This window comes from Oryctolagus cuniculus, chromosome 15 (assembly GCF_051225735.1).
Source record: "Oryctolagus cuniculus isolate XC-2025 breed Fujian yellow rabbit chromosome 15, ASM5122573v1, whole genome shotgun sequence".
NCBI classification, from domain to species: domain Eukaryota; kingdom Metazoa; phylum Chordata; class Mammalia; order Lagomorpha; family Leporidae; genus Oryctolagus; species Oryctolagus cuniculus.
This window is the reverse complement of record NC_142881.1, coordinates 91,217,353-91,240,894: the sequence shown is the minus strand read 5'-3', so window position 1 is coordinate 91,240,894 and position 23,542 is coordinate 91,217,353. Positions and strand designations below refer to the sequence as shown.

At 42.1% G+C, this 23,542-nt stretch overlaps 1 protein-coding gene and 2 non-coding genes across 3 annotated transcripts in view; all 3 read right to left on the bottom strand.

Moving 5' to 3' along the window:
- LOC100338172 (uncharacterized) overlaps positions 1-23,495 on the bottom strand; it is a 42,491-nt gene extending 18,996 nt beyond the window's left edge. The window contains exons 1-3 of the mRNA XM_008269820.5: positions 23,341-23,495; positions 22,987-23,110; positions 8,210-8,267 (exon numbers count right to left, since the gene is read on the bottom strand). Of these exons, the coding sequence (XP_008268042.4) occupies positions 8,210-8,224 (15 nt within the window). The 5' untranslated portion in view covers positions 8,225-8,267; positions 22,987-23,110; positions 23,341-23,495. The remainder of the gene's footprint in view (positions 1-8,209; positions 8,268-22,986; positions 23,111-23,340) is intronic.
- LOC127484283 (small nucleolar RNA U2-30) lies at positions 11,530-11,599 on the bottom strand. Its single transcript, XR_007911164.1, has one exon. It is a non-coding gene; the product is annotated as a small nucleolar RNA U2-30 (small nucleolar RNA).
- LOC127484284 (small nucleolar RNA U2-19) lies at positions 11,789-11,869 on the bottom strand. The gene has a single exon (XR_007911165.3). It is a non-coding gene; the product is annotated as a small nucleolar RNA U2-19 (small nucleolar RNA).
- Positions 23,496-23,542: the final 47 nt, after the last annotated feature.

The window sequence follows — 23,542 nt, the reverse complement described above, 5'->3', positions numbered from 1 at the left end:
ATATTTTCTCATAAATTCATTAATCATTTGAAGCAATACAGTAAAAATGTATTGAGAGCCTTAAAATACGTGGGAAGAAATAACCAGAATTACAGTACTATGAAGTTATATTTTACATAAAGATCTATGTTACTTAAATATAGACCATAAATCAAAGATAACTATTTTTTTAAGATTACTTATTTGAAAGGCAGAGCTACATTCAGACAGAGACCTTCCATCCTCTGGTTCACTCCCCAAATGGCTGCAAAAGCCATGGCTGGAGCAGGTTGAGACCAGGAGCCCGGGTCTCCATCCAGGTCTCTCACACCAGTTACAGGGGCCCAAACAACTTGGGCCATATTCTGCTACTTTCCCAGGCACATTAGCAGGAAACTGGATTGGAAGTGAAGCTACTGGGACTCAAACTGGTACCCATTTTGCAATGCTGGTGTTGTAGGTGGCAGCTTCACCCACTGTGCCACAACACAGGTACCAAAGATGATTATTGAGAATCACAAAACATCTATTTTGAAATTTACAATAAGTCAACAAAGGAGTTCACAGGCCATATGAAATAGGAAGTGAGGCCAAATCTGACAAGCAGGCTCATTCCTATTTTGTATAAATTATTCTTATGCAGGAAAGATCTGACTTATAGAGTGAAAACAAGATTGAAGACTATCTGAAGCAACAGTCCATGGAAGAGAAAATAAAATTATGAATACACACAGGTGAGATAAAGTACAGATTTTATACTATAAATAACTCAAAAAGTATCACGATGAGGACACAGCATTTGAAAAGATGAACATTTGAAAGAAAGAATTACAAAATGTGAATGAAATTTGTAGCATAACTATGTGGGAATTAGAGATCAATCAGAACAAAAGACAGAACCTAGAGGGAAACTGCAGAGTAAAAACTCATGTTTCAGGCATTTTACCAGAAATCAAGGAAGATGAAGGAAGTAAAAGCTGCAGGTTTTATGACTCAGAATACTCTATTGGAAAGTTCAGGGGTTACAAGACAACCCAAAAATGGAGAAAGAGGAAGAGAAGTCCTGAAAGAGACAAAGCAAAAGAACTTAAACCCCTAATTTTGCACACAGAACTCAACAAAATCATTGGCTGACTAATACACTAAACATCTGTGAGAGACCTCAGAAGGACCACCTAGAAAATAGCTACAAGCTAAAAGAAAAAAAAGTCAGTTGCTGACCACTGCATAGAATAGTTTGCAATCTGAATCCACTCAATTAACTGCCTTGTAAAACAGAACTCATTTTTCTTCAAAAGAACAAGTAACCACAATTTCTACAACATGTGGTTTACAAATATTTCATTATCCCATATAAATGAGGTTGCTAGAAGAGAGAAATTCATGGAGATAAAGCAGAGTAGTGACTGCCAGGGTCTGTGGTAGAGGGGAATAGGATTTAGTATTTGATGCACACAAAGTTCTATGTATGGATGGTGGTAATGCTTGCAAATGAATATGAATATGCTTAATACCACTGAAATGTACGCTTTAAAATGTCCTGTGTTGGGGCCAGCATTGTAGTGTAGCACATTAAGCCTCCACCTGCGATGCCAACATCCCATATGGGCTCCAATTCAAGACCCAGCTGTTCCACTTCTGATCCAGCTCCCTGCTAATGCACCTCAGAAAACAGCAGAAGAAATCTGAAGGGCTAGGGCCCCTGAACCCACTTGGGAGACGCAGAAGAAGCTCTGGGCTCCTAGTTTCAGCCTGGCCCAGGACCAGCAATTGTGGCGATTTGGGGAGTGAACCAGCAAATAGAAGATATTCTCATTCTCTCTCTCTCTTTCTCTCTCTCCTGTTTCTCTGTAACTCTGCCTTTCAAATAAAAAAACTTAAGAAATTTTTAAAAACTGTCCAGTATTAAGTTATGCTTTTTATCACAATAAAATGCTTGTTTTTAAACCTTTTTGCAGAGTCCTCATCCATAATCATTGCTACGACTGATGCACTTATCTGTTTTCCATTACTCATTTTGAAGTTAATATATGAAATAATGCAACACAACAACTAAAACTGCATAAATCAGGGCCAGTGCTGTGGCTCAGCGGAATGCAGCACCGGCATTCATATGGGCGCCAGCTCGAGTCCTGACTGCTCCACCTCAGATCCAGCTCCCTGCTAATGTGCCTGGGAAAGCAGTGAAGGATGGACCAAGTGCTTGGGCCCCTGCACCCACATGGGAGACCAGAAGGAAGCCCCAGGCTCCTGGTTTTGGCTGGGCCCAGCCACAGCTATCGTGGCCACTTGGGGAGTGAACCAGCAGATGGAAGATTTCTCTCTGTGTCTTTCCTTCTCTCTCCAACTCTGCCTCTCAAATAAATCAATCTTTTTTTTTTCTTTTTTCTTTTTTTTTTTTTTTTTGACAGGCAGAGTTAGACAGTGAGAGAGAGAGAAAGGTCTTCCTTCTTCTGGTTCACCCCCCAAATGGCTGCTATAGCCGGCATGCTGCGCCAATCCAAAGCCAAGAACCAGGTGCTTCCTCCTGGTCTCCCATGCGGGTGCAGGGCCCAAGCACTTGGGCCATCCTCCACTGCCTTCCCGGGCCACAGCAGAGAGCTGGACTGAAAGAGGAACAACTGGGACAGAATCAGGCCCCCAACCAGAAATAGAACCTGGTGTGCTGGCGCCACAGGCGGAGGATTAGCCTAGTGAGCCATGGCACCGGCCAAATCAATCTTTAAAAAAAAAAAAAAAAACTGCACAAGTCATCTTTGAGCTAGAAACATACAATTTGGTATTAGTGTAAACTGTAGAAAAAAGAATATACATATATATGAGCAAAATGTACAAGTTATATTTAAAATCATTTATTTACGTATTTAAAGGCACAGGAGGGAGACAGAGAGGGTGACAGAGGTACAAAGATAGTCACAGAGACAGACAGAACTTGTATTGGTTTATTCCCCAAATGCCCACAAAGGCCAGGGCAGGCTTAGTCTGAAGACAAGTGTCTGGAATTCAATCTGGTATCCCTTGTTGGTAGTAGGGACCAAGTACTTGAAGAATCACCTGTAGTCTTCTAGAGTCTACATTAGCAGGAAGCAGGAATTCGAAACAGATTTAGGACTTAAACCCACACGCTCCAAATGGATTCAGAAGAAGCTGGAGGTGTATTTTTCAGTTATTTTCATTTTATTTGGAAAACAGAGAAACAGAGAGGCTAGAGAGAGGGGGAGAGAGAGAGAGAGAGAAAGAGGGAGACACAAAGATCTTCCATCTGGTTTACTCCACAAATGCTCACTTTTAGCCAGAGCTGAGTCAGGCCAAAACCAGGAGACTGGATTTTGATTAGGTCTCCTATGTGGCTAGCAGAAATTAAAGCACTTTGGCCATCATTTGTTGCTTTCCAGGAAGCACATTAACAGGAAGATGAATGAGAAGCAGAGTATTAGGAACCCAAATCAGACAATATGGGATGTGAGCATCCCAAGTGGCAACTTAATCTTTTGTGCCAAAGGCCAACCCCTGAAGAGGCTCACAGGGTAAAAATTATTAAATAAAGATGTGTTCCCTTTCAGTTCTTTATGTTTGTCTTGACACTGGTTCACATGTAACTCTCTAACTCCTGAATGTTTTCTCCCACCAAATCCTTTGTGCCATCATACCTCGGGAGGGATCAAAGTTTATCACTGAGCCAATACATTATTTCCAATTATTGACAAGAATAACATTTTCAATATAAAAAAAGAATTTTTTGTTTTTAATGAATAGCAGCTATTCTTATTTTTACACGCTGCATGTAGGCATTAGAATAAGGATTTAAAAATAAGGAAATAGATTTAACAGGTTTTCATGTATGATGAAACTAGACATGAGAGAAAGGGAGATGTCCAGGGAAAAAACCCATTTTGGTAATGTGGGTCAAGGTTAACTGGTAGTAACACGTTACACAGGTATAAAGGTGTTAAGCTTGTGTTGTCATAGTAGGTATAATGGAAAGGTTAGAACATAGATCGTTAAGCTATAGACTGTTAAGTGTAAAGTTACAGACTGTTATGACTAAAAGAACTCCGCAGTCCGGAAGGAGGATTGGACCTTTTACAATATATCAGCAATGGGCAGTAAGGACGTGATTAAGATGAACTCATGGAGATGTCTAAAGAATAAAGGATATGTTTATCTTCCATTTTACTGAAATTGTGGAAATGTGGTTTAGATTCCCAGCAAGGGAATCACTATAGCTCAAGAATTGTCTCTCCTAGTAAATAAAGGTGAAGCGGTATGGACCTTAGAGGCCACCGGAATGACTGGGGATGGTTCCCTCTTGAGCCTCACGATGCCTCTCACTCGGGAGAGACATCGAGAGCCTAGGGGGTTGACTGTGGAGAATTCTACAGGAATCTCAAAAAGAGTCACAGATCACCGCTTACCTGAAAAGGAGATGAACTGTGGAAACACAGTAAAACATTGAGTTAATAAGTACCACTAGCCACAAAAATAAAAGTAAAGTGGAGTTGTAAGTCAGGAGCTGAGGCAATGCCTAACAGCTGTTAGGGAGACACTCCTAATCATACCAAGCAGACATCTCTGGTCAGTCAGATAACAGTGCGCTACGGACAATACCCTCCAACCTATGCTGACTGGACCGTTCAAACATAAGTAAGAACCAATAAAAATTAGACAAGTTGTATAATGGCAAATTGGAGGACTGCCAAAATATGAGGATAAAAGGGGAGCCCTGGCACTGCTCTCCATCCTTTCGGGGATCATGGCCTGATGCATGTAAACCACCGGGAGTGGAAGAAAGAAAAGCGGAGCTGAGCCGAGCTGTCACTGAGCTGTCACTGAAGAGATCCTGACCCATTCCTGACCTGTTCCAGCCACAGCTCTCGGAGCTGCACCTGTTCCTGAGCGGCCTTAGCTGCTGTTCCTGAGCGGCTTTAGCTGCGTGAGCTGCCCCGTTCCGGTCTTGTTCCTGTCTAATAAAAGTTGCTGTAACACTTTCAGCCTTGCATCTGAGTAAAGGGCCTGGCGTGTGTGAACCTCTGGATCTTCACACATCCGAGCTGAAGAGGCAGCCCGCTACTCTGTGTGGAGCAGGTAGCGGCACAAGCTGACCTGCAGATCTGTCCCTGAGCTGTAATATCCCACTGTCTGTGTGAGTGTGTGTGTGTGTGTGTGTGGTCCAGTGCGAGCGAACCTCTGGATCTCCTCGCACTTGGAGTTGAAGAGCCAGCCTGCTAGCTTTTGCTATGCGGCACAAGGCGATGACAGGATCAAGAGGCCAGTGGAGCTGCTGTGTTGCTGCCGCCATGTCTGACCAGCGGAGCTGCCGCATCACCACCTCGCCTGGAGTCCTTATCAGCCTGCTGCCAGAGTTGACCGCAGAGCCGGACTAGGCCTCTCAGCAGGAGATCTCTCCAACTTTTCGCCTTGCCGTCCGCCTGGGAACTTTGAGCCTACTGCCCAGAGTGATAACCTTCCCACGACTTCCTGCCTGTAAGTGACTGGTCTGAGTTCCGTCCCTGCTGGGACATTGAACTCTGGACACTGGACACTCCCCGCAGGAGAAACACATTCTTGACAGTGATGCAAGCCTAGATGCATAACAAGCCAATGTTGTGTATTGAATCTTTTGCTGTCCTTGTATTGTTCATTGTGATAGTACTTAAGATTATTTTGAAAGTGTTTGTTGTGACTTGTGGTATAATAATATTGATTTCCTGGCAGATAAGTGATATTGTTAAGATTGGGTAGATGTATTAAGCTAAGTGGTTAAGTAGTTAAGTAGCTAAGTTAAATAGTTAAGTGGTTAAGTGGTTAAGTAGTTAAGTGGTTAAGTAGTTAAGTAGTTAAATAGTTAAGTCACATTAAATAGTGGTGTTAAGTTTATTGATAAGTGTATTAAATAGTATAGATTGATAAGCATAATTTATACTGATAAGTGTATTGACCCCAATGAGCATACTGATGAGTAGTGTGATATAAAACCCCTGGTGTGTCCCCGGTGTGTGAACAATAAAATTGGAAAAGACAGTCTTGTGTCCGTGTGTTTCTTTCTTCCCCGTGACTGATAAGGCATATGTCACACTTGCTATTGTTGAGCTACGTGTGCCAGCATCCCATATGGGCGCCAGTTCAAGACCTGGCTGCTCCACTTCCAATCCAGCTCTCTGCTATGGCCTGGGAAAGCAGCAGAAGATGGCCCAAGTCCTTGGGCTCCTGTATCTGCATGGGAGACCTGGAAGAAGCTCCTGGCTCCTGGCTTTGGATCTGGCCAGCTCCAACCATTGAGGCCTACTGGGGAGTGAACCAGAGGATGGAAGACCTCTCTTTCTGTCTCTCCTTCTCTCTCTGTGTAACTCTGACTTTCAAATAAATAAATCTTAAAAAAAAAAAAAAAAAAAAAAAAAAGAAATGCTTTGATTTTCATTTTAGGCTTCTTGAGCTTGAGATGCCATTTGGAAAGCTACAAAGAAGTATTCAAGAGAGTAGAAAATGTGATCTGAAGACCGTAGAAAAGGCCAAAGCTGGAGGAAAACAGGAGTGTCAGACCACAGAGAGATAAATCTGTCAAGGAGAATTTCAAGGTGAGATGATTTGGAGAGCACATGGAATATTAGATGAGTGATAATAAAGATGATAAAGTGGAATTTAAAGAAAAAGACAAGAAACTATCAGTGAGCTCAGGAGAGGAAAAGAGTATGAATTTTCAGGAGATGGGGCTGGCTTTGTGCCACACTATACTAAACTGCAGCCTGTGACACTGGTATCCCATATAAGTGCCAGTTTAATTCCTGGTTACTCCATTTCCAATCCAGCTCCCTGCTGTTGTGCCTGGGAAAGTACTTAGGCCCTTGCACCTATGTTGGAGACCTAGATGAAGCTCCTGGCTTCCACCAGGCCCAGTCCTGGCCAAGGTGGCCATTTGGGGAGTGAACCAGCAGACAGAAGATCTCTCTCACTCTCTGTCTGTCCTTTTCTCTCGGTAAATCTGTCTTTTAAATAAATAAATAATTGAATGAATAAATATTTTTAAAAAAATTTCCAAGAGAAGACCATGTATACTATTTTGAAATATGGCAGAGAAAAAAAATTAAAAGGGAGGCAGACATTTGGCCTAGTATTCAGAATGCCATTTACGATAACTTAACTACGCCAGAATACCTGGACTTGGTACTCAGCTCTGGCTCCTGATTCCAGCTTCTTTCTATTGCAGCTGCTGGTAGGTGGTCACAATGACTCTAGTAATTGGACTTTTGTCACCCATGTGGGAGGCCAAGATTCAGTTACTGGCTCTTGGCATCAGTGTTGACTGCTGTAGGTACTTGGGGAGTGAATCAATGCATAAGAGTGCTGTACCTTTTGTCTCTTAGCCTACCTCTTCTTTTTCTACTTCTAAAATATATATAAATATATATATATAATATGTTATATATTAATTTATGCATTAATTATAATATATTGGTTATAATTTATATATTAATATATTTAAGAATTTAATATATGTATTTTATAATATATATAAAATATATAAGATATATATTTTTAATGGCAAAAAATTCAAGTAAGGCAAACACTAGAGAACAGTCTTCTTTGACTAAATATTATTGGTAAATAAAGAATTGAATAAGATTACTGAAAATTCCAAATGAAGAACGGAGTTATTTGCCTGAGAATATAACTCTGAAAAATCCGAAGCACAATCTGAATGTACAGACTGGCTGAGAGAAAAGTACAGAGAACTGTTTAAGAACATGCAGTAGATTTTGTCCTCTTCACATCCCTGGTCCAATCTATGAATCTAGCACCACCTCCTAGCAGGTACTGAAGATCACACTACTTCAGCAATTCCAGAGAAATTTTATTTGCCGATTTGCGTTTTAGTTCTGGGTAACTCTTACCATGATAGAATGCCGAATGTTTGTTTCCAGGTTGGTACTAAACCACGTTTTCTATATCATCTATATGACCAATAAATGATATTTCAGACTCCATATCCTACAGGAATTTATCAAAGTCTAAGTCTCAATTTGAAACATGTATGTCTTTTCATTATGGCATCAGAAAGATCAGAGACCAAATTCAATCAGCTTCAATGGCTCTAATGTCTTATAACCATGAAAACTACTATATTCTCTGAATTATAATTACTTTTACTCTTCTGTTTTAATTAACAAACCCCCATACACCTTGTAAAATACAATGTAAAATAAGCTGAGGAATAAGTAAGTAAACAACTTACTGAAGGTGTATTCATTTTCTTTGCTTTTGGAAACACGAAGCAGTCCGTAGAATTATCCCTGGAACAGAAGATGAATGCAAAGAGTTGTAAGAGACCTGGTCTGGCTTGCTCCCAGATCCTACTGTGCTAAGCCAGATCATGACAGAGATAAATGCAGACTAACAGACACATTAGGTGGGGAAACAAAAATTATCAGCCTCTCTGTGCAGGAATAGCACTTAATGAATGAAAAGGGGCAGTAAAGACCTCCTTGAAAGAGCACTCCCAATTCTACTAATTGGCAGAAACTACACACACATTATCACTAAGATATTGAAAACATTTATTTGCTACTGATTCCATAATGTTATTGCAAAAAAAAAAAATTGATTGTTAAACTGCAATATACCATGGGAAGAAACATTTTGCTATCACTAAAATCAGCACTTAAAAATACTTGGTGGTGGGGCCAGCACTGTGGCATATATAGGACTTACCTATAAGAACAATCTAAAAGGTAACATTTCCCAGGCCCTTGCCTATCCCTCTCAACTCACATCTCCCTTCTTAAAGTTCACAGAAAACTTCCCACACCATCCATTCTTTGATAGATTATAGATGAAGTGAGGTAGCGTTACTCAAATCTTGATCCTTCTGTGCAGTAGAATCAGTAATTGCTGGGCCATGCAAAGCTAGGGTGTTCACCTTTCTGGGACTCCTTTGCCTCTACTGTAAAGCACTAGACAGAGTTTGGGCCAGAGGGGCTGTTCCTTCTGGTGGATTCCTATTCATGCAGTCCAAGTCTTCATTCAGCATAAACTGCTTTGTTAGGAAGACAGAACCATTGTCCAGTACACTCATCTCCCTCTTAGAACCCATTTTCTTTGAAAACTAGATTGCGTACAAACTTCTACAAACTCAAAGAAGGATAGTGGGCAGGCTACACACAGGAAGCAACAAAAGGCTCAGTTCTAAGGAGGCACCATAAAACCCCAAAGTACAACTATTCCATAGTAAGAGAGGATGCATACACTTCAACTTATTTTGCTGGAATGTGGGGCATTAACTGGGTACTGTGGATGCCTCTATGCTACAGATGGATAAACCCATGTCATACAGGTCAGTAACAGGACCTACAGTGGCTGAGTTCAAACTAGACTCATACCACACACCTCCTTGCTCATGAAATACAGACTCCCCTTGCCTCATTGCAATCTTGGACTAACCACTTCATTTGTGAAGCTTCTGGACTCAGTGCCTGCACATCTGAAAGACCACCCTTGGCTTCTGACAATATAATCACCTGAAACACAAGCCATGGTGGACCTTCCCTGATTCCAGATCTGAGAATTCTTTGCCAGTGTGTCCTCCCCAACAGACCAGGGCCTGCAGCTTACACCTGAATGTCAGGACTCACCCACCTGAGAACCACGATGTTTCTGTTCTCAACAAGTGGAGAACATACATCCCACCCACTCCCAAGGAGTCACTGCTGCCTGTGAGGCCCCATCTTTCCCCCAGGAACTATCCTTCAGGAATGCAGAATAGAACCCATGGAGCAACAGGATAGCTGCAGGGCCTGGAATACCTGAGAAGGCAGGAGTGGGCAGGATGCTCACTCACCATGCTCAGAAGAAACCTGAAAAACCTTTCCTTGGCTCTGTGGTGGTGGTCATGGCACAGGAAGATGATATTTCACACAAGCCTCTGCACCCCTCCATTAGGAAATAAGAATGACCTGTGTAATTCTTAGGTGTTCAGCCATGCTGTCAGACATGGTGCATCTGACTTCATCTCCATTCATGTGGAATACTAACATTAATTCTTGGTTTGACAAACTCACATCTATGAGATGTGCTATTAGAGAAATTTCAATGTGGGCACAATGTTGGATAACTATCACATTTATTTTCAATTTTAGCTGATAATTAAGAACATGTATCTATGTGTTACAGATGCTTGCTTAAACCATGAAGAAAGTAAAAATGATTCTACTAAAGATATTTGAATAAGAAGTTAATATTGCTACTGCAACTCAGGCCTATCCCTCTAAAAAGATGCTTGCTCTCATCTGTTAAAATGCTTGGTAATGTATCCAGGGACAACTGGGAGAACTCTTCTAGTGTATATACTGAAATAAAATTATGGATTTTAAGATGGGTACATCATTGTGCAAATACAAAACTTCCAAAGTCTTATAATGCAGGAACCTCAGTCTTGAGCTTCCAAGGCTAGGTACCCTTGACCTCAGATCAAAGAGGTAATCGTGCCTGAAATGTTAAGTATCAATGCCTTATTACTAGAAATGAAAAATGAACTTACAGGGATCGATGACCTAACTTGGCACCATGAAGTAGTAGGTCCTCATGTCCTTTCTCAGGAATTGTCCCCTCTTGTTAACATGTACCTCTACTAGCAGAAGCTGTTCCTACAGGGACTAGAGATATGGGATCGAAGAGGAGTCCTGACCGAGAAAAAGTAACAAGCCCATACTCACTGATAATTAAGGAGTAGTAAGCAACCCATTTTTCTGTCTCTTAGGTGTAACTTCCATGTAATGATTGGAGCCCAAAATTCTGAGTGTTCAATCAGTGACAGGAGTTCTAGTGATTAATTTGTACTGAATGCTGAGGAATAGTCCCTGTGGTAAAGATAAAGGAGGTGATGGCCAGAGAATGGAAAAAGACTCCCACAAGGATTATGACATGAGGTTAGTCTTTTATTTTTTCCTAAGACTGACTTATTTATTTGGAAGCAAGAGAGAGAGTGAGAGAGAGACAGAGATATTTTTCTTCTGCTTGTCTAATCCCCAAATAGAGGCAACAGCCAGGTGTGTATCCAGGACAAAGCCAGTAGTGAGGATCCCTATCTGGGTTCTTTTACTTAGGTGTCAGGGACCCAGGTATTTGTGCCATCTTCCACTGCCTTCCCAGGCACATTAGCTGGAATCTGGTTCAGGAGCAGAGTAGCCAGGCCTCCAACCAGCCCTCCAATATGAAATGCCAGCAATCACAAGCAGTGCCTTAAACTACTCTACAACAATGGTAGCACCTAAGTTTGATCATTTCTGATTCATCCCAAGTAAAAATATTTAGTGAGGAAACTCCAGTGCCTGGCCATATTTTGTTTTGTATTAATTTACATCATATTTTTAAAAAGACATACAGATAAGATTAATATCTTTCCTCACAATACCATGATCCTGAATTAATAATCATTGTCATACACCCAGTTTAATTGCTAGACCACTTATTCTTGCATTTATATAAATATCAATATATAAATATGCAATGCAGACTGCAGAGGAAAATCATATTTATGTGGATTTGACTTTTTTTTTCTGAGCTCAGGTCAAGTGTAGAAAACCTCATAGTTATAAAAGTCACTTGTAAAACCTTTTCATCATTGCTAAGAAAAGATTAGCCTCTCTCTCCGTCTCTCTCACACTTACACACACACACACACATTTCATCCATCTAGTCTTCAGTTATCCACTGCCATCTTTATAGACACATGCATACATACATACATACACACACACACACACACACAAACCCCAGATGTAACGCCCATACTGTTTTAAATAATGATAGTTTTGCTTCTCAGAACAATGGAGATCATGCATCAGGTAAGACTAGAAGGTCTTCTGATGCTCAGATTTGGCTATTTTCATCATTGATCCACCTTGGTATGAGCAGATCTCAGATAAGGATTTGACTTTTAATATTACAACATGAACTACCGCATATAAGTGTGAAAAATTCAATGTAGCATATTTATAATTTGTCAGAAATCATATTTTCTTAAGTAGCACAACTGACATGAATGAATGCATGTGTTCATTGAATAGGTATGAATTCATGAATTCAATGAATAAGCAGAACTGATATTAATATAAATCATGTATTATGCAATTCATTCATTAAGAGTACACATACAGGGAATGGTGTTGTGGTGCAGTGGGTTAAGCCATCCCCCACAATGCTGGCTTCCCATATGGGCACAGTTGTGAGTCTGGCTGCTCCACTTCTTAACCAGCTCCCTGCTAAGATGCCTGGGAAAGCAGCAGAAGATGGTTCAAGTGGTTGGGCCCCTGCCACTTGGGAAATGCAGATGGAGTTGCAGCTCCTGACTACTGCAGGCATTTGGGCGAGTGAAGCAGCAGATGGAAAACCTCAGTCTGTTTCTTCCCTATCTCTCTGCAACCTTGCCTTTCAAATACATACATCTTTTTTTAAAGAAAAGTACACATAGAATTCATTGTTTTTTCAGTTATACATGATCATCACCAGTCAATTTCAGAGCACTTTTTATTATCTCAAAGAAAAAGGGTGAGGCAGCCATAGAAGTTAAGATGCTGCTTGGGATTAAGACATCCAAGACTGCTCGAGTTGGAGTCCCAGCTACACACCAGATTTCATTGCACTTTCCTGCTAACGCCCACTCTGGGACCACACCATCCAAAAAGCAGGGTCTCAAGTGAATCAGAAAATGTGAGACATATTGGAGACCTAGGTGAGTTCCCAGCTCCCACTTTGTAAGTTTTTAAAAACTGATTAATTAGAGCCGGCGCCGTGGCTCAATAGGCTAATCCTCCACCTTGCGGCGCCGGCACACCGGGTTCTAGTCCCGGTTGGGGCGCCGGATTCTGTCCCGGTTGCCCCTCTTCCAGGCCAGCTCTCTGCTATGGCCAGGGAGTGCAGTGGAGGATGGCCCAGGTGCTTGGGCCCTGCACCCCATGGGAGACCAGGAAAAAGCACCTGGCTCCTGGCAGGATCAGCGCGGTGCGCCGGCTGCAGCGGCGGCCATTGGAGGGTGAACCAGCGGCAAAGGAAGACCTTTCTCTCTCTGTCTCTCTCTCTCACTGTCCACTCTGCCTGTCAAAAAAAAAAAAAAAAAAAACTGATTAATTAATTTGAACTGCAGAGATAAGAGAATTCATCTTCTGGTTCACTCCCCGAATGTCCATAACATTTAGAACTGGGTCAGGCCAAAATCATGATTAAGGAATTCCATCCAGGTCTCCCATATGCACAGCAGAAAGCCAAGTATGGAATATCATCTGTGGCCTTTCATGCATATTAACAGAAAGCTGAATTAGAAGCACAGTAGCAAGGACCTAAACTGACCCTCTGACAGGGGATGTGGGCACCACAATCAACGGCTTATCCATCCAACCATGGATGATGCATGTAATGCAAGATAAGGTCCAAGTGTTCTCACGCCCAGTATAAAGCTTCTGTCACTCAAGTGTAATCTGGGTCTCTTAGTAGTATTCACCAGAACATATTTCTGGTACCAGATAACTAGAGACAAGAAACGAGGATGTCTTTCCAGCCAAATGCAACAGGCAGCAAGGGGAGCCCTGTTTTCTCAGTTGCACAGGGGAGGAAGAATCACATGTGGATTCAAATAGAACTGAGTCTCCCTGCTCTTCCAAAGTCTTAGATTACCTACAGTTAATTTTTTAAAGATTCATTTATTTTTACTTGAAATTCACAGTTACATAGAGAGAGGAGAGGCAGAGAGAGAGAGAAAGTCTTCCATCCGATGGTTCACTCTCCAGATGGCCGCAACGGCTGGGGTTGCGCCAATCCAAAGCCAGGAGCTTCTTCTGGGTCTCCCAGGTGGGTGCAGGGGACCAAGGACTTGGACCATTTGTACTGCTTTCCCAGACCATAGCAGAGAGTTGGATTAGAAGTAGAGCATCTGGGTTTCAAACTGGCGCCCATATGGGATGCCAGCACTACAGGCGGTGGCTTTACCTGCTATGCCACAGCGCTGGCCTCATACCATTAATATTTTTTTATCTGCCATATGTACTTAGGGCCATTTCTAGAGACTTTACAAGAATTCTGTTTTAAAATATTTCTAATCAATTCTACTGCAAAGAGCATATACATGCTCACACTGTCACGTCAGAATTCCCTCTCGGAAATAAACTTTAATACTTGCATGTTCAGTGAATTATTAATTATGTTCATAATTACCATGTAGTAATGACATTAGCTAAAAAAATCAGTAACAATCTCTTACAAATGAATTACACTATTACTTATGTGTCTTGGAGGCACTGCAAATGTTAAGATGACCTGTGTCATTATATTGTATAGTTTTTTATTTTAAATCCTATAATCAGGGCTGACACTGTGGTGTAGCAGGTAAAGCCACCAGCTGCAGTACTGGCATCCCATATGGGTGCTGGTTTGAGTCCCAGCTGCTCCACTTCCAACCCAGCTCTCTGCTATGGCCTAGGAAAGCAGTAGAAGACGGCCCAATTCCTTGCGCCCCTACACCTGAGTGGGAGATCCAGAAGTTCTTGGCTCCTGCATGTTGCAGCCATTTTGGGAGTGAACCACCATACAGAAGACTTCTCTTTTCTCTCTGCCTCTGCCTCTCTGTAACTGTCAAATAAATAAATAAATCTTTTTAAAAAATCCTGTAATGGTGACCCCATATTTGATAAACTGGAAATTTCAGCACATGTGTTGACAACAAATATGATGATAAATGTGAAAAACTGTTAAGTATCTCAAGTAAAACTCATCCTATGAAGCCAGCACTGCCTTGACTCCAAAACCAGAGGAAATCAGCAGATAGAAGACCTATCTTTGACTCTTTCAAATAAAAAAAAGTGATATACCGGCATACCTGATCAATACAGATATAAAATTTCTCATAACAGTAGCAGACAAAATTCAGTAACACACTAAAAAGCTTACATACCATGATCAAGTTCTTTATATCCTGGGGAATGTAGGGAATAAGTCAAATATACAAAACAACAAACCAAGTGTTCATATCAATAGGATGAAGGATCAAAACCATTGTAATCATCTCAATGGATGTAGAAAAGTATTCAATGAAATTAAAATTGATTTATGAGCAAAACTGTGAGCAGCATATGTATAGAAGGGGTATATCTAAATTCAGTAAAGCATATAAATGACAAATACCCATTCTACTGAATGGCAATAAGAAGCTTAAAGCATTTCCTTTAAGATATGGAATCAGACAAGGATGCTCAGTGTCAATGTTGTCATTAATATCACACTGTAAAGTTTCACCAAAAAAATAGTCAAGTGAAGAAAATAGGCATACAAATAGGGAAAAAATAATTAAAATTATTTGTTTCCACATGGAGAAACCTAATGATTCAATCAAGAGACTGCTAGAACTGACAAATTCAGCAATACTGCAGATACAAAATGAACACAAAAGAATCAGGAGCACTTTTATATGCCAATTTTGTATTCACTGAGAAATTATAAGAGTAATCAAATCACAATAGCTACAAGAAAATAAAAGCATTAAAATAAATTTAACCCATGATATGAAAAACCTCTAGAAGAAAAATCACAAAACATTAATGAAAGGAATTGAAGACAAAAAAGACAGAGAGACCCCCATGTTCATGAATTGGGAGAATTTATAAAGTTTCCATGCCACACAAAATAATTTTTACATTCAACACAACTAGCATCAAAACACAAATGAAATTCTTCACAGAACTAGAAAAAATAAACCTAAAATTTATATGGAATTGTAAAGTCCCCAACCTTCAGGAACAGAACAAGTCACAGTATCTGAATTCAAGACATAGTACAGAGGTATTGTAACTACTTACATAAAAGCAGACTAGTGAAACAGAACAGAGGTTCCATAAAGGAATGCACACATCTACAGGAAAACTGATCTTTACAATGCCTTCAAAAATACAACACAGAAAGGACAATCTCTTCACTAAATGGTCCTAAGGAAACTGGACATCCATATGCAGAAGACTAAAACTAGACTTCCTCCACACACCTCACCCTACACAAAAATCAAATCAAAGTAAGCCAAACATGTAAATGTAAGACCTAAATATAACAAAACTGACAGGAAACTGTAAGACACTGACAAACACAATGCTTTTAGATAAGATCCCACAAGTTTAGGTAAGAAAGCCCAAATAGACAAATTTGATATCAACTAAGAAGATTCCTCAAGGGCCAGCGCCATGGAGCACTAGGTTAATCCTCCGCCTGCGGCGCCAGCATCCCGGCTGCTCCTCTTCCAGTCCAGCTCTCTGTTGTAGCTTGGGAAAGCAGTGGAAGATGGCCCAAGTGCTTGGGCCCCTGCACCCACGTGGGAGATAGGGAAGAAGCATCTGGCTCCTGGCTTTGGATCGGCTCAGCTCCAGCCATTGCGGTCATTTGGGGAGTGATCCAACGGAAGGAAGAGCTCACTCGCTCTCTCTCTCTCTCTCTCACTGTCTGTAACTCTACCTGTCAAATAAATTTTAAAAAAAATCTTTAAAAAAAAAAGATTCCTCAAAACAATGGAAACAATCCCAAGTGAAGATATAATTAATAGAATGGGATAAAACATTTGCAAACTATTCACCTGACAAAGGACCGATACCCAGAATATACATGGAACTGGAAAAACTACACAATAACAGCAACAACAGCAAATAATATATTTAAGAATTGAGAAAGGACCTGAATGTGCATTGCTCAGAACAAATACAAATAGTCAACAAATATGTGAAACAATGTTTAATATCACTAGTCATTAGAAAAATGCAGATCAAAACACACTGAGGTGTCTCCTCACTGCAAAAAGACAAAAATAAGAAATGCTGGTGGGGTGTTGAAGAAAACCCTTGAGGGGAGGCACTGTTGCACAGCAGTTAAGCTGTGGGATATATGGGTACCAGTTTGAGTCCCCGCTGCTTCGCTTCCAATCCAGTTCCCTGTTGATGTGCCTGGGAAAGATGTGGATGATGGCCCAAGTACTTGGGCACCTGCACCCATGAGAGAGAACTGGAAGAAGCTCCTGGCTCCTAGCTTTGGCCTAGCCCAGCCCTGACCATTGTCACAATTTGGGGAATGAACCAGCAGATCAGCAGATTGAAGATTCTCTCTCTCTCTCTTTCTCTGGGTGTGTCTAACTCCTTCAAATAAATAAATAAATAAAATTAAGGGGGAAAAAAGGAAAGAAAAGAAACCTTTATACACTGGTGATGAGACAGCAAATTAGTATGGACATCATGGAAAACACTATGGTCATTCCTCAAAAATAGAAATCAATCTACCCTATGGCAGAGCTATCCCACTCCTAGATAGTTATCAGAAGGAATTGAAATCAGCATACCAAAAAGATATCTACCCCACCATGTTCACTACAGCAGTAGTCACAGTACCCAACATATGGAACCAATCTAAGTGTCCATCAATAAATGAATGGACAGCCATTTAAAAAAAAAAATTTGCTGCAAAATGGATGGAACTGGAGTCATTAAGTGAAATAAACCAAACATAGAAAAATAAATGTCGTGTGTATCCTGTATCCTCTCATATGTGGAAGTTTTTTTGTTTTTTTTTTTGTTTTGTTTTTTTTTTTTTTTTTTTGACAGGCAGAGTGGACAGTGAAAGAGAGAGACAGAGAGAAAGGTCTTCCTTTTTGCCGTTGGTTCACCCTCCAATGGCCGCCGCGGCCGGCGCGCTGCGGCCGGCGCACCGCGCTGATCCGGTGGCAGGAGCCAGGAGCCAGGTGCTTTTCCTGGTCTCCCATGGGGTGCAGGGCCCAAGCACCTGGGCCATCCTCCACTGCACTCCCTAGCCACAGCAGAGAGCTGGCCTGGAAGAGGGGCAACCGGGACAGAATCCGGCGCCCCGACCTGGACTAGAACCCGGTGTGCCGGCGCCGCTAGGCAGAGGATTAGCCTAGTGAGCCGCGGCACCGGCCTCATATGTGGAAGTTTTAAAAATAGTGTGTCTGAACTTAAAATTCTAACTACTAGACTGGGAAAAATGAGGGATCTAGAGAGAGGGAGATCAGCTAACAGGTACTAAAACACAGTTAGGCAGAAATAGCAAGTTTGAGTGTTCCACAACACAGCAATGGTAACTATAGGTCACAATATGATATACTGTATAAAGAACTGGAAGAGATGAACTGCTATGACAGAAACAGGCACAAAAAATAGAAAGGCTAGTTGCCTGTAGTACAAGTTAACAAAAATTATTTAAATAAATTTTTAAAATATCAGAAACATCTCTATATACTAACAATGAGTTATCTGAAAAAGAAATTAAGAGAAAACCCCCATTTACAAAGCACAAAAACTAATTAGGAGCCAATATTTTATAGGACACATATCCTATATTATATTGTCCTTAATTATAATTAAGAAGTCAAGATCGCCTCTCCATTGAACTTTCGGCTCAGCCCTTACATGACTTATAATCAGTTTACCTGGTATCCTTTAAATGCCAATATTAGAAAACCAAACTTGAGGGGCCAGCGCTGTGGCTTAGAGGGCAAAGCTGCCGTCTATAGTGCTGGCATTCCGTATGGGCGCCAGCTCAAGTTCCAGTTGCTGCACTTCTGATCCAGCTCTCTGCTATGGCCTGGGAATACAGCAGAAGATGCCCCAAGTCCTTGGGCCCTTGCACCCACGTGGGAGACATGGAAGAAGCTCCTGGCTCCTGGCTTCAGGTTGGCGCAGCTCCGGACATTGTGGCCAGTTGGGGAATGAACCAGCAGGTGGAAGACCTCTCTCTCTCTGCCGCTCTGTACCTTTACCTTTCAAATAAATAAACAAATAAATCTTTTTTTTTTTTTTTAATTTTTTGACAGGCAGAGTGGACAGTGAGAGAGAGAGAGACCAAGAGAAAGGTCTTCCTTTGCCATTGGTTCACCCTCCAATGGCTGCCGCGGCCAGCGCGCTGCGGCCAGCACACCGCGCTGATCCGATGGCAGGAGCCAGGTACTTATCCTGGACTCCCATGCAGGTGCAGGGCCCAAACACCAGGGCCATCCTCCACTGCATTCCCTGGCCACAGAAGAGAGCTGGCCTGGAAGAGGGGCAACCGGGAAAGAATCCGGCGCCCTGACCAGGACTAGAACCCGGTGTGCCAGTGCCGCAAGGCGGAGGATTAGCCCAGTGAGCCGTGGCACCAGCCAACAAATAAATCTTTAAAAAAAAAAAAAAACTTGAACCTAGATGGAAGGCTAGTTATACTGTTTTTGTCAAGATTTCTTTGTTCAGTTGAAAGGCAGAGTGGCAGAGAAGGAGAGACAAAAAGAAATCTTCTGTCCACTGGTTTGTTCCCCAAATGCCTGCAAGGGATGGGTCTAGGCCAGGCTGAAGCCAGGAGCCAGGGACACTTTCTGGATCTCCCATGTGGGTGGAATGTACCCAAGTACTTGGACTATTGCCTACCTCCTCCCAGATGCACTAACATCAAACTGGATTGGAAGTGTGGAGTAGCCAGGACTTGACTGAGGCACAGCGATATGAGATGTGGATATTCCAAGTGGTGGCTTAACACACTGCACCACACCACATACACCACATAGTTATAGTGTTTTATTCATTGTTAATACTGCTGACCAATTACAGGCAAGGTGTTCAACCTTGGATCCATGTATCAGTTTTAAATGTGTACTAACTAAGTGCAACAATTGAAAAGTAGAAACTGACAGAGGAAGATTAAAGCCAAGTCCCAACTTTGTGTTATCTAATGGAAAACCATTTAAATATAAAGACATATAGAGGGGATCTGAGGCCATTTTGGTCAAAGAAAAACTCATTTCATTTGCATAGGAGGAATAAGCACAAGAGGTCTGTTGAACAACATGGTAATGATAGTTAATAAAAATGGGTTCTACTAGGGCCAGTGCTGTGGCATAGTAGGCCAAACCTCTGCCTATGACACCAATATCCCATATGGGCACCAGTTCGGAGAACAGATGCTCCACTTCTGATCCAGCTCTCTGCTTATGGCCTGGGAAAGCTGTAGAAGATTGTCCAGTGCTTGGGCCCCTGCATCCATGAAGGAAACTCAGAAGAAGCTCCCTGCACCCATGAAGGAAACCCAGAAGAAGCTCCTGGCTTCAGAAAGGCCCAGCTCTGGCCATTGCAGCCATTTGGGGAGTGAAACAGAGGATGCAAGACCTTTCTCTCTGTATTTACCTCTTTGTCTTTAACTCCACCTCTCAAATAAATAAATAAAATCTTTAAAAAGAGAAAAAAGCACAAGAATTAAGTACCTTTAAAAAACAGATTCTACTATGGAAAATAACTAAGAAAAGAGATTTTAAATATTCTCATTATGAATAACAATTGTATGATGTAATATATAGGGTAACTGGCTTGATTTATATATCAACACTATATAAATATTTCCAAAAACCATTTTATGAGTTAAATACATTCAATTTCTGTCAATGTAAGATACAGATATATATTTATATATTTAAAAGACAAACATAGATAGACTATGCAGAAAAATAGTCCATTATAACATCAATCCTGTGAAGCCTGGAAAAGTAATATTCATTTCAGATTAATCAGGATTGAAGTAACAAAGGTTATATAGTAAGGCTGCAGGCTGTTCTCCAAGAAAACAATGCTTCCTACCAGTATTCCTAAACATTTCCTATGTAAGGAAAAAAAATATATAGAACCATAAGGAAAAGTACAGATCTACCAGTGGTAATCAGTAAAAATAAATACAAGAGAAAAATACTCAAACAATGGTAATTAGTAGTTAACAATATATAATCATATGAATGCTACCTGGGAAAAATAAACAAGGCCATTCCAAGTGTTGGTAAATCACAAAATAAATAAATACACATGAATAAATGGTACACAGTTAATTCATCTGCTGTGCCAATACTTTCTGATAAATTTGAATTTATCCACAGCCCTACAACTTAACCATATTTTCTCATTATGCAAAAAATCTACTCTGAATTAGCACATGAGGAAGAAAAACCAAGAAGCATAGTATCTCCAACATCAAAAAATAAACATGAAGACAAGTCCCATAAGTGGTAGAAGCAGTGAGTATATTGGCTGAATCACAGCCTCAGATAGAAGCATGTATATACAAGACCAGGGAAAAGGATGGAAAAAATGATTTAAGCATAATACAATACCCAATAGCAATCTCTTGAGCATTCTGAATTTGCAAAACTCTGTGGGGGGATATAGAAGTTTTAAGAAATAAATACCGAAAAGAATCAGGACTTGGTCACCTCCGTGGACAGAGGAAGAATAGATTAGGAAGACATCGGAACTGACCAAGGCCCACTCCTTCTTCACCTGAGTAATCACTGTGGATGTTTGCATTCATATGTAAAGAATTCAATTTCTTTTTTCAGATATTATTGAATAAACAGAGGTTCAATATAACAAAATAAAAATCCAACACTCAAGTCATGGCACATACTTTCTACCTAAGTGGACAAAGTATACATAAAAGGCAGCAAGTTTCCACAAAGGTCGTGAAGGAGAACCAGCTCTGGGAAAGAGCCTCCCTACCCCACAGCTCACAAGGGACCCCACACTCAGGTTAACCAGATCCCCAGGCCACTTGGGCTGAGGGCCCTTGAATGCTCCCCTTCCTACTGCTTCTTTTAGGAAGAATCAGGGGCTGACACGTCACACTGCTAGGTACCTGCCCACTGGGCCATCTTTAGTCATCATCCACAACACAAGACAAGGAAAGAGAAAAGGGAGTTTCCAAGGGGAAATCTCAAGATATCTACACTTTACACACATGAAAGATGTATAAAGATTTTTAAAAGTTAATCTAGTTCTATTTATTTAAAATGTAGAGTTATAGAGAGAGATCTTCCATCCAATGGCTCACTCCCACAAGCCTGCAACACCCAGGGCTGGACAAGGCTGAAGCCAGGAGGCTGGAATTAATCCCTTTCTCTCACGTGGGTGGCTAGGACCCAAGTACTTGAGCCATACTCTGCTTCCTCTTAGAGTGTGCATTAGCTACAGATTGGATTGGAAGCACAGGGAATCAAATCAGGAAATTCTGATAGGGATATGGGAGTCCCAGGTAGCAATTTAGTCACTGCTGCAAACACCCAGTCTGGAACAAAGATTGTTTACACTGGAGTGTCAGGTAGGCATTCTTTGTTTCTCTTATGTGAAATGTTCATAGAGAAAAACACTTTGAAGGGTTACTGATTTTTCTGTGGAAAAAAAGACAATATTGTTTTAAAAACAGCATTTTAACCAACTAAAAAAAATGTGTCCCGGAGCAAACAGCTGATAGTGTTATGAACTTCAGGGGGCAGTGGTATTCGGCAATGGGGGAGGAGATCTGAACATTGAGAGAGCTTTTTCCAGACTTACCGTGCTTTATTACATGGTCTATCCCCCTCTGAAACTCATGGGGATATTTAATGCCAATTAAATTAAGAAGCGAGATTTTGCAACGAATCGTCCATATTAGTCCATTCATAGGATTAATGTGGTAATCTCCAGGGGGTCTGGGTAGAACCCACTCTGCATCAGTCTCCAGCACTCCCTGTCTTTGGCCACGTGATCTCTGAGCCATCCTGGGCCTCTGCCAACAAGAAAGCCATCACCAGATGCTGCCTCACCTGGGACAAAAATATTGAGCCAAATCACACCGATTTTTGTATGTTTCACCCAGTCTGTTACACTTGTAATAAAGACAGAAAGACCCTAGGGAGAGCACTCTGAGAGTACTGCGTTGCAGACATCAGATCCTGTTTCCCAACCCGGGGATCGCGTCACTCCTGGGAGAGGTGGGACGGAGGCCTCCACCGCTCCCACCTTCTCCCCGCATGAATCCCACACAGCAACCCCAGAATCTGGCTGAGGGCCCTCCCGGGCTCACCGCACAATTCGGGAAGACCGGAGGCTCGGGGACGGAGCCCAGCTCGCTGCGGCAGGAACCGACAAGACGCCAGCGTCCCGCCGCCGGCCCCGCCCACACCCTGGCGGCCTCAGGCACGGGGCCCACACTCACCATTCTCCGTTTCTGAGGCCTGCGGGCGTCCTCCTGAGGATCGTGAAGAGAGGGAAGTCCACAGAGCAGCAAGGACTGAGGCTCCCGGGCCGCTCCCGGGTCGGGGCTGGGAAGCAGAGAATGGCTGCCGCGGAGAAAAGAGCCGTTGGCGCGGAGTTGCCAGGAGCCTGCACACAGCCAGTGAGCACGCGAGGTGGCGGAGACTCAGCCAATCAGAACGGCCGGGAGGAGGGCTGGGCTGGGGCTCAGCGCTGCAGCTGCGTCATCTTCCTGGGACCCCCCACCCAGGGTGAGGACCCTCTCTGATGACGTCCCGCTTCCCTGCCACTCAGCCTGCTGGGATCACGTCCTCACCTGTTGCTGTGGTTTCGTTCTTAAAGGAGGAGCACGGTGGGGGCAAGAGGCACGGAGTCACCACACAGACCCCGGGGGTCCGGTGAAAGCGCGCCAGAGGCGAGCAGCCCACAGACTCCTTTATTTCAGTTGGTACAACAGCTACTAGAGCCGAGGCAGCCAATCCAGTCAAGGGGCGGTTTACGCCCTAACCAATCACCGC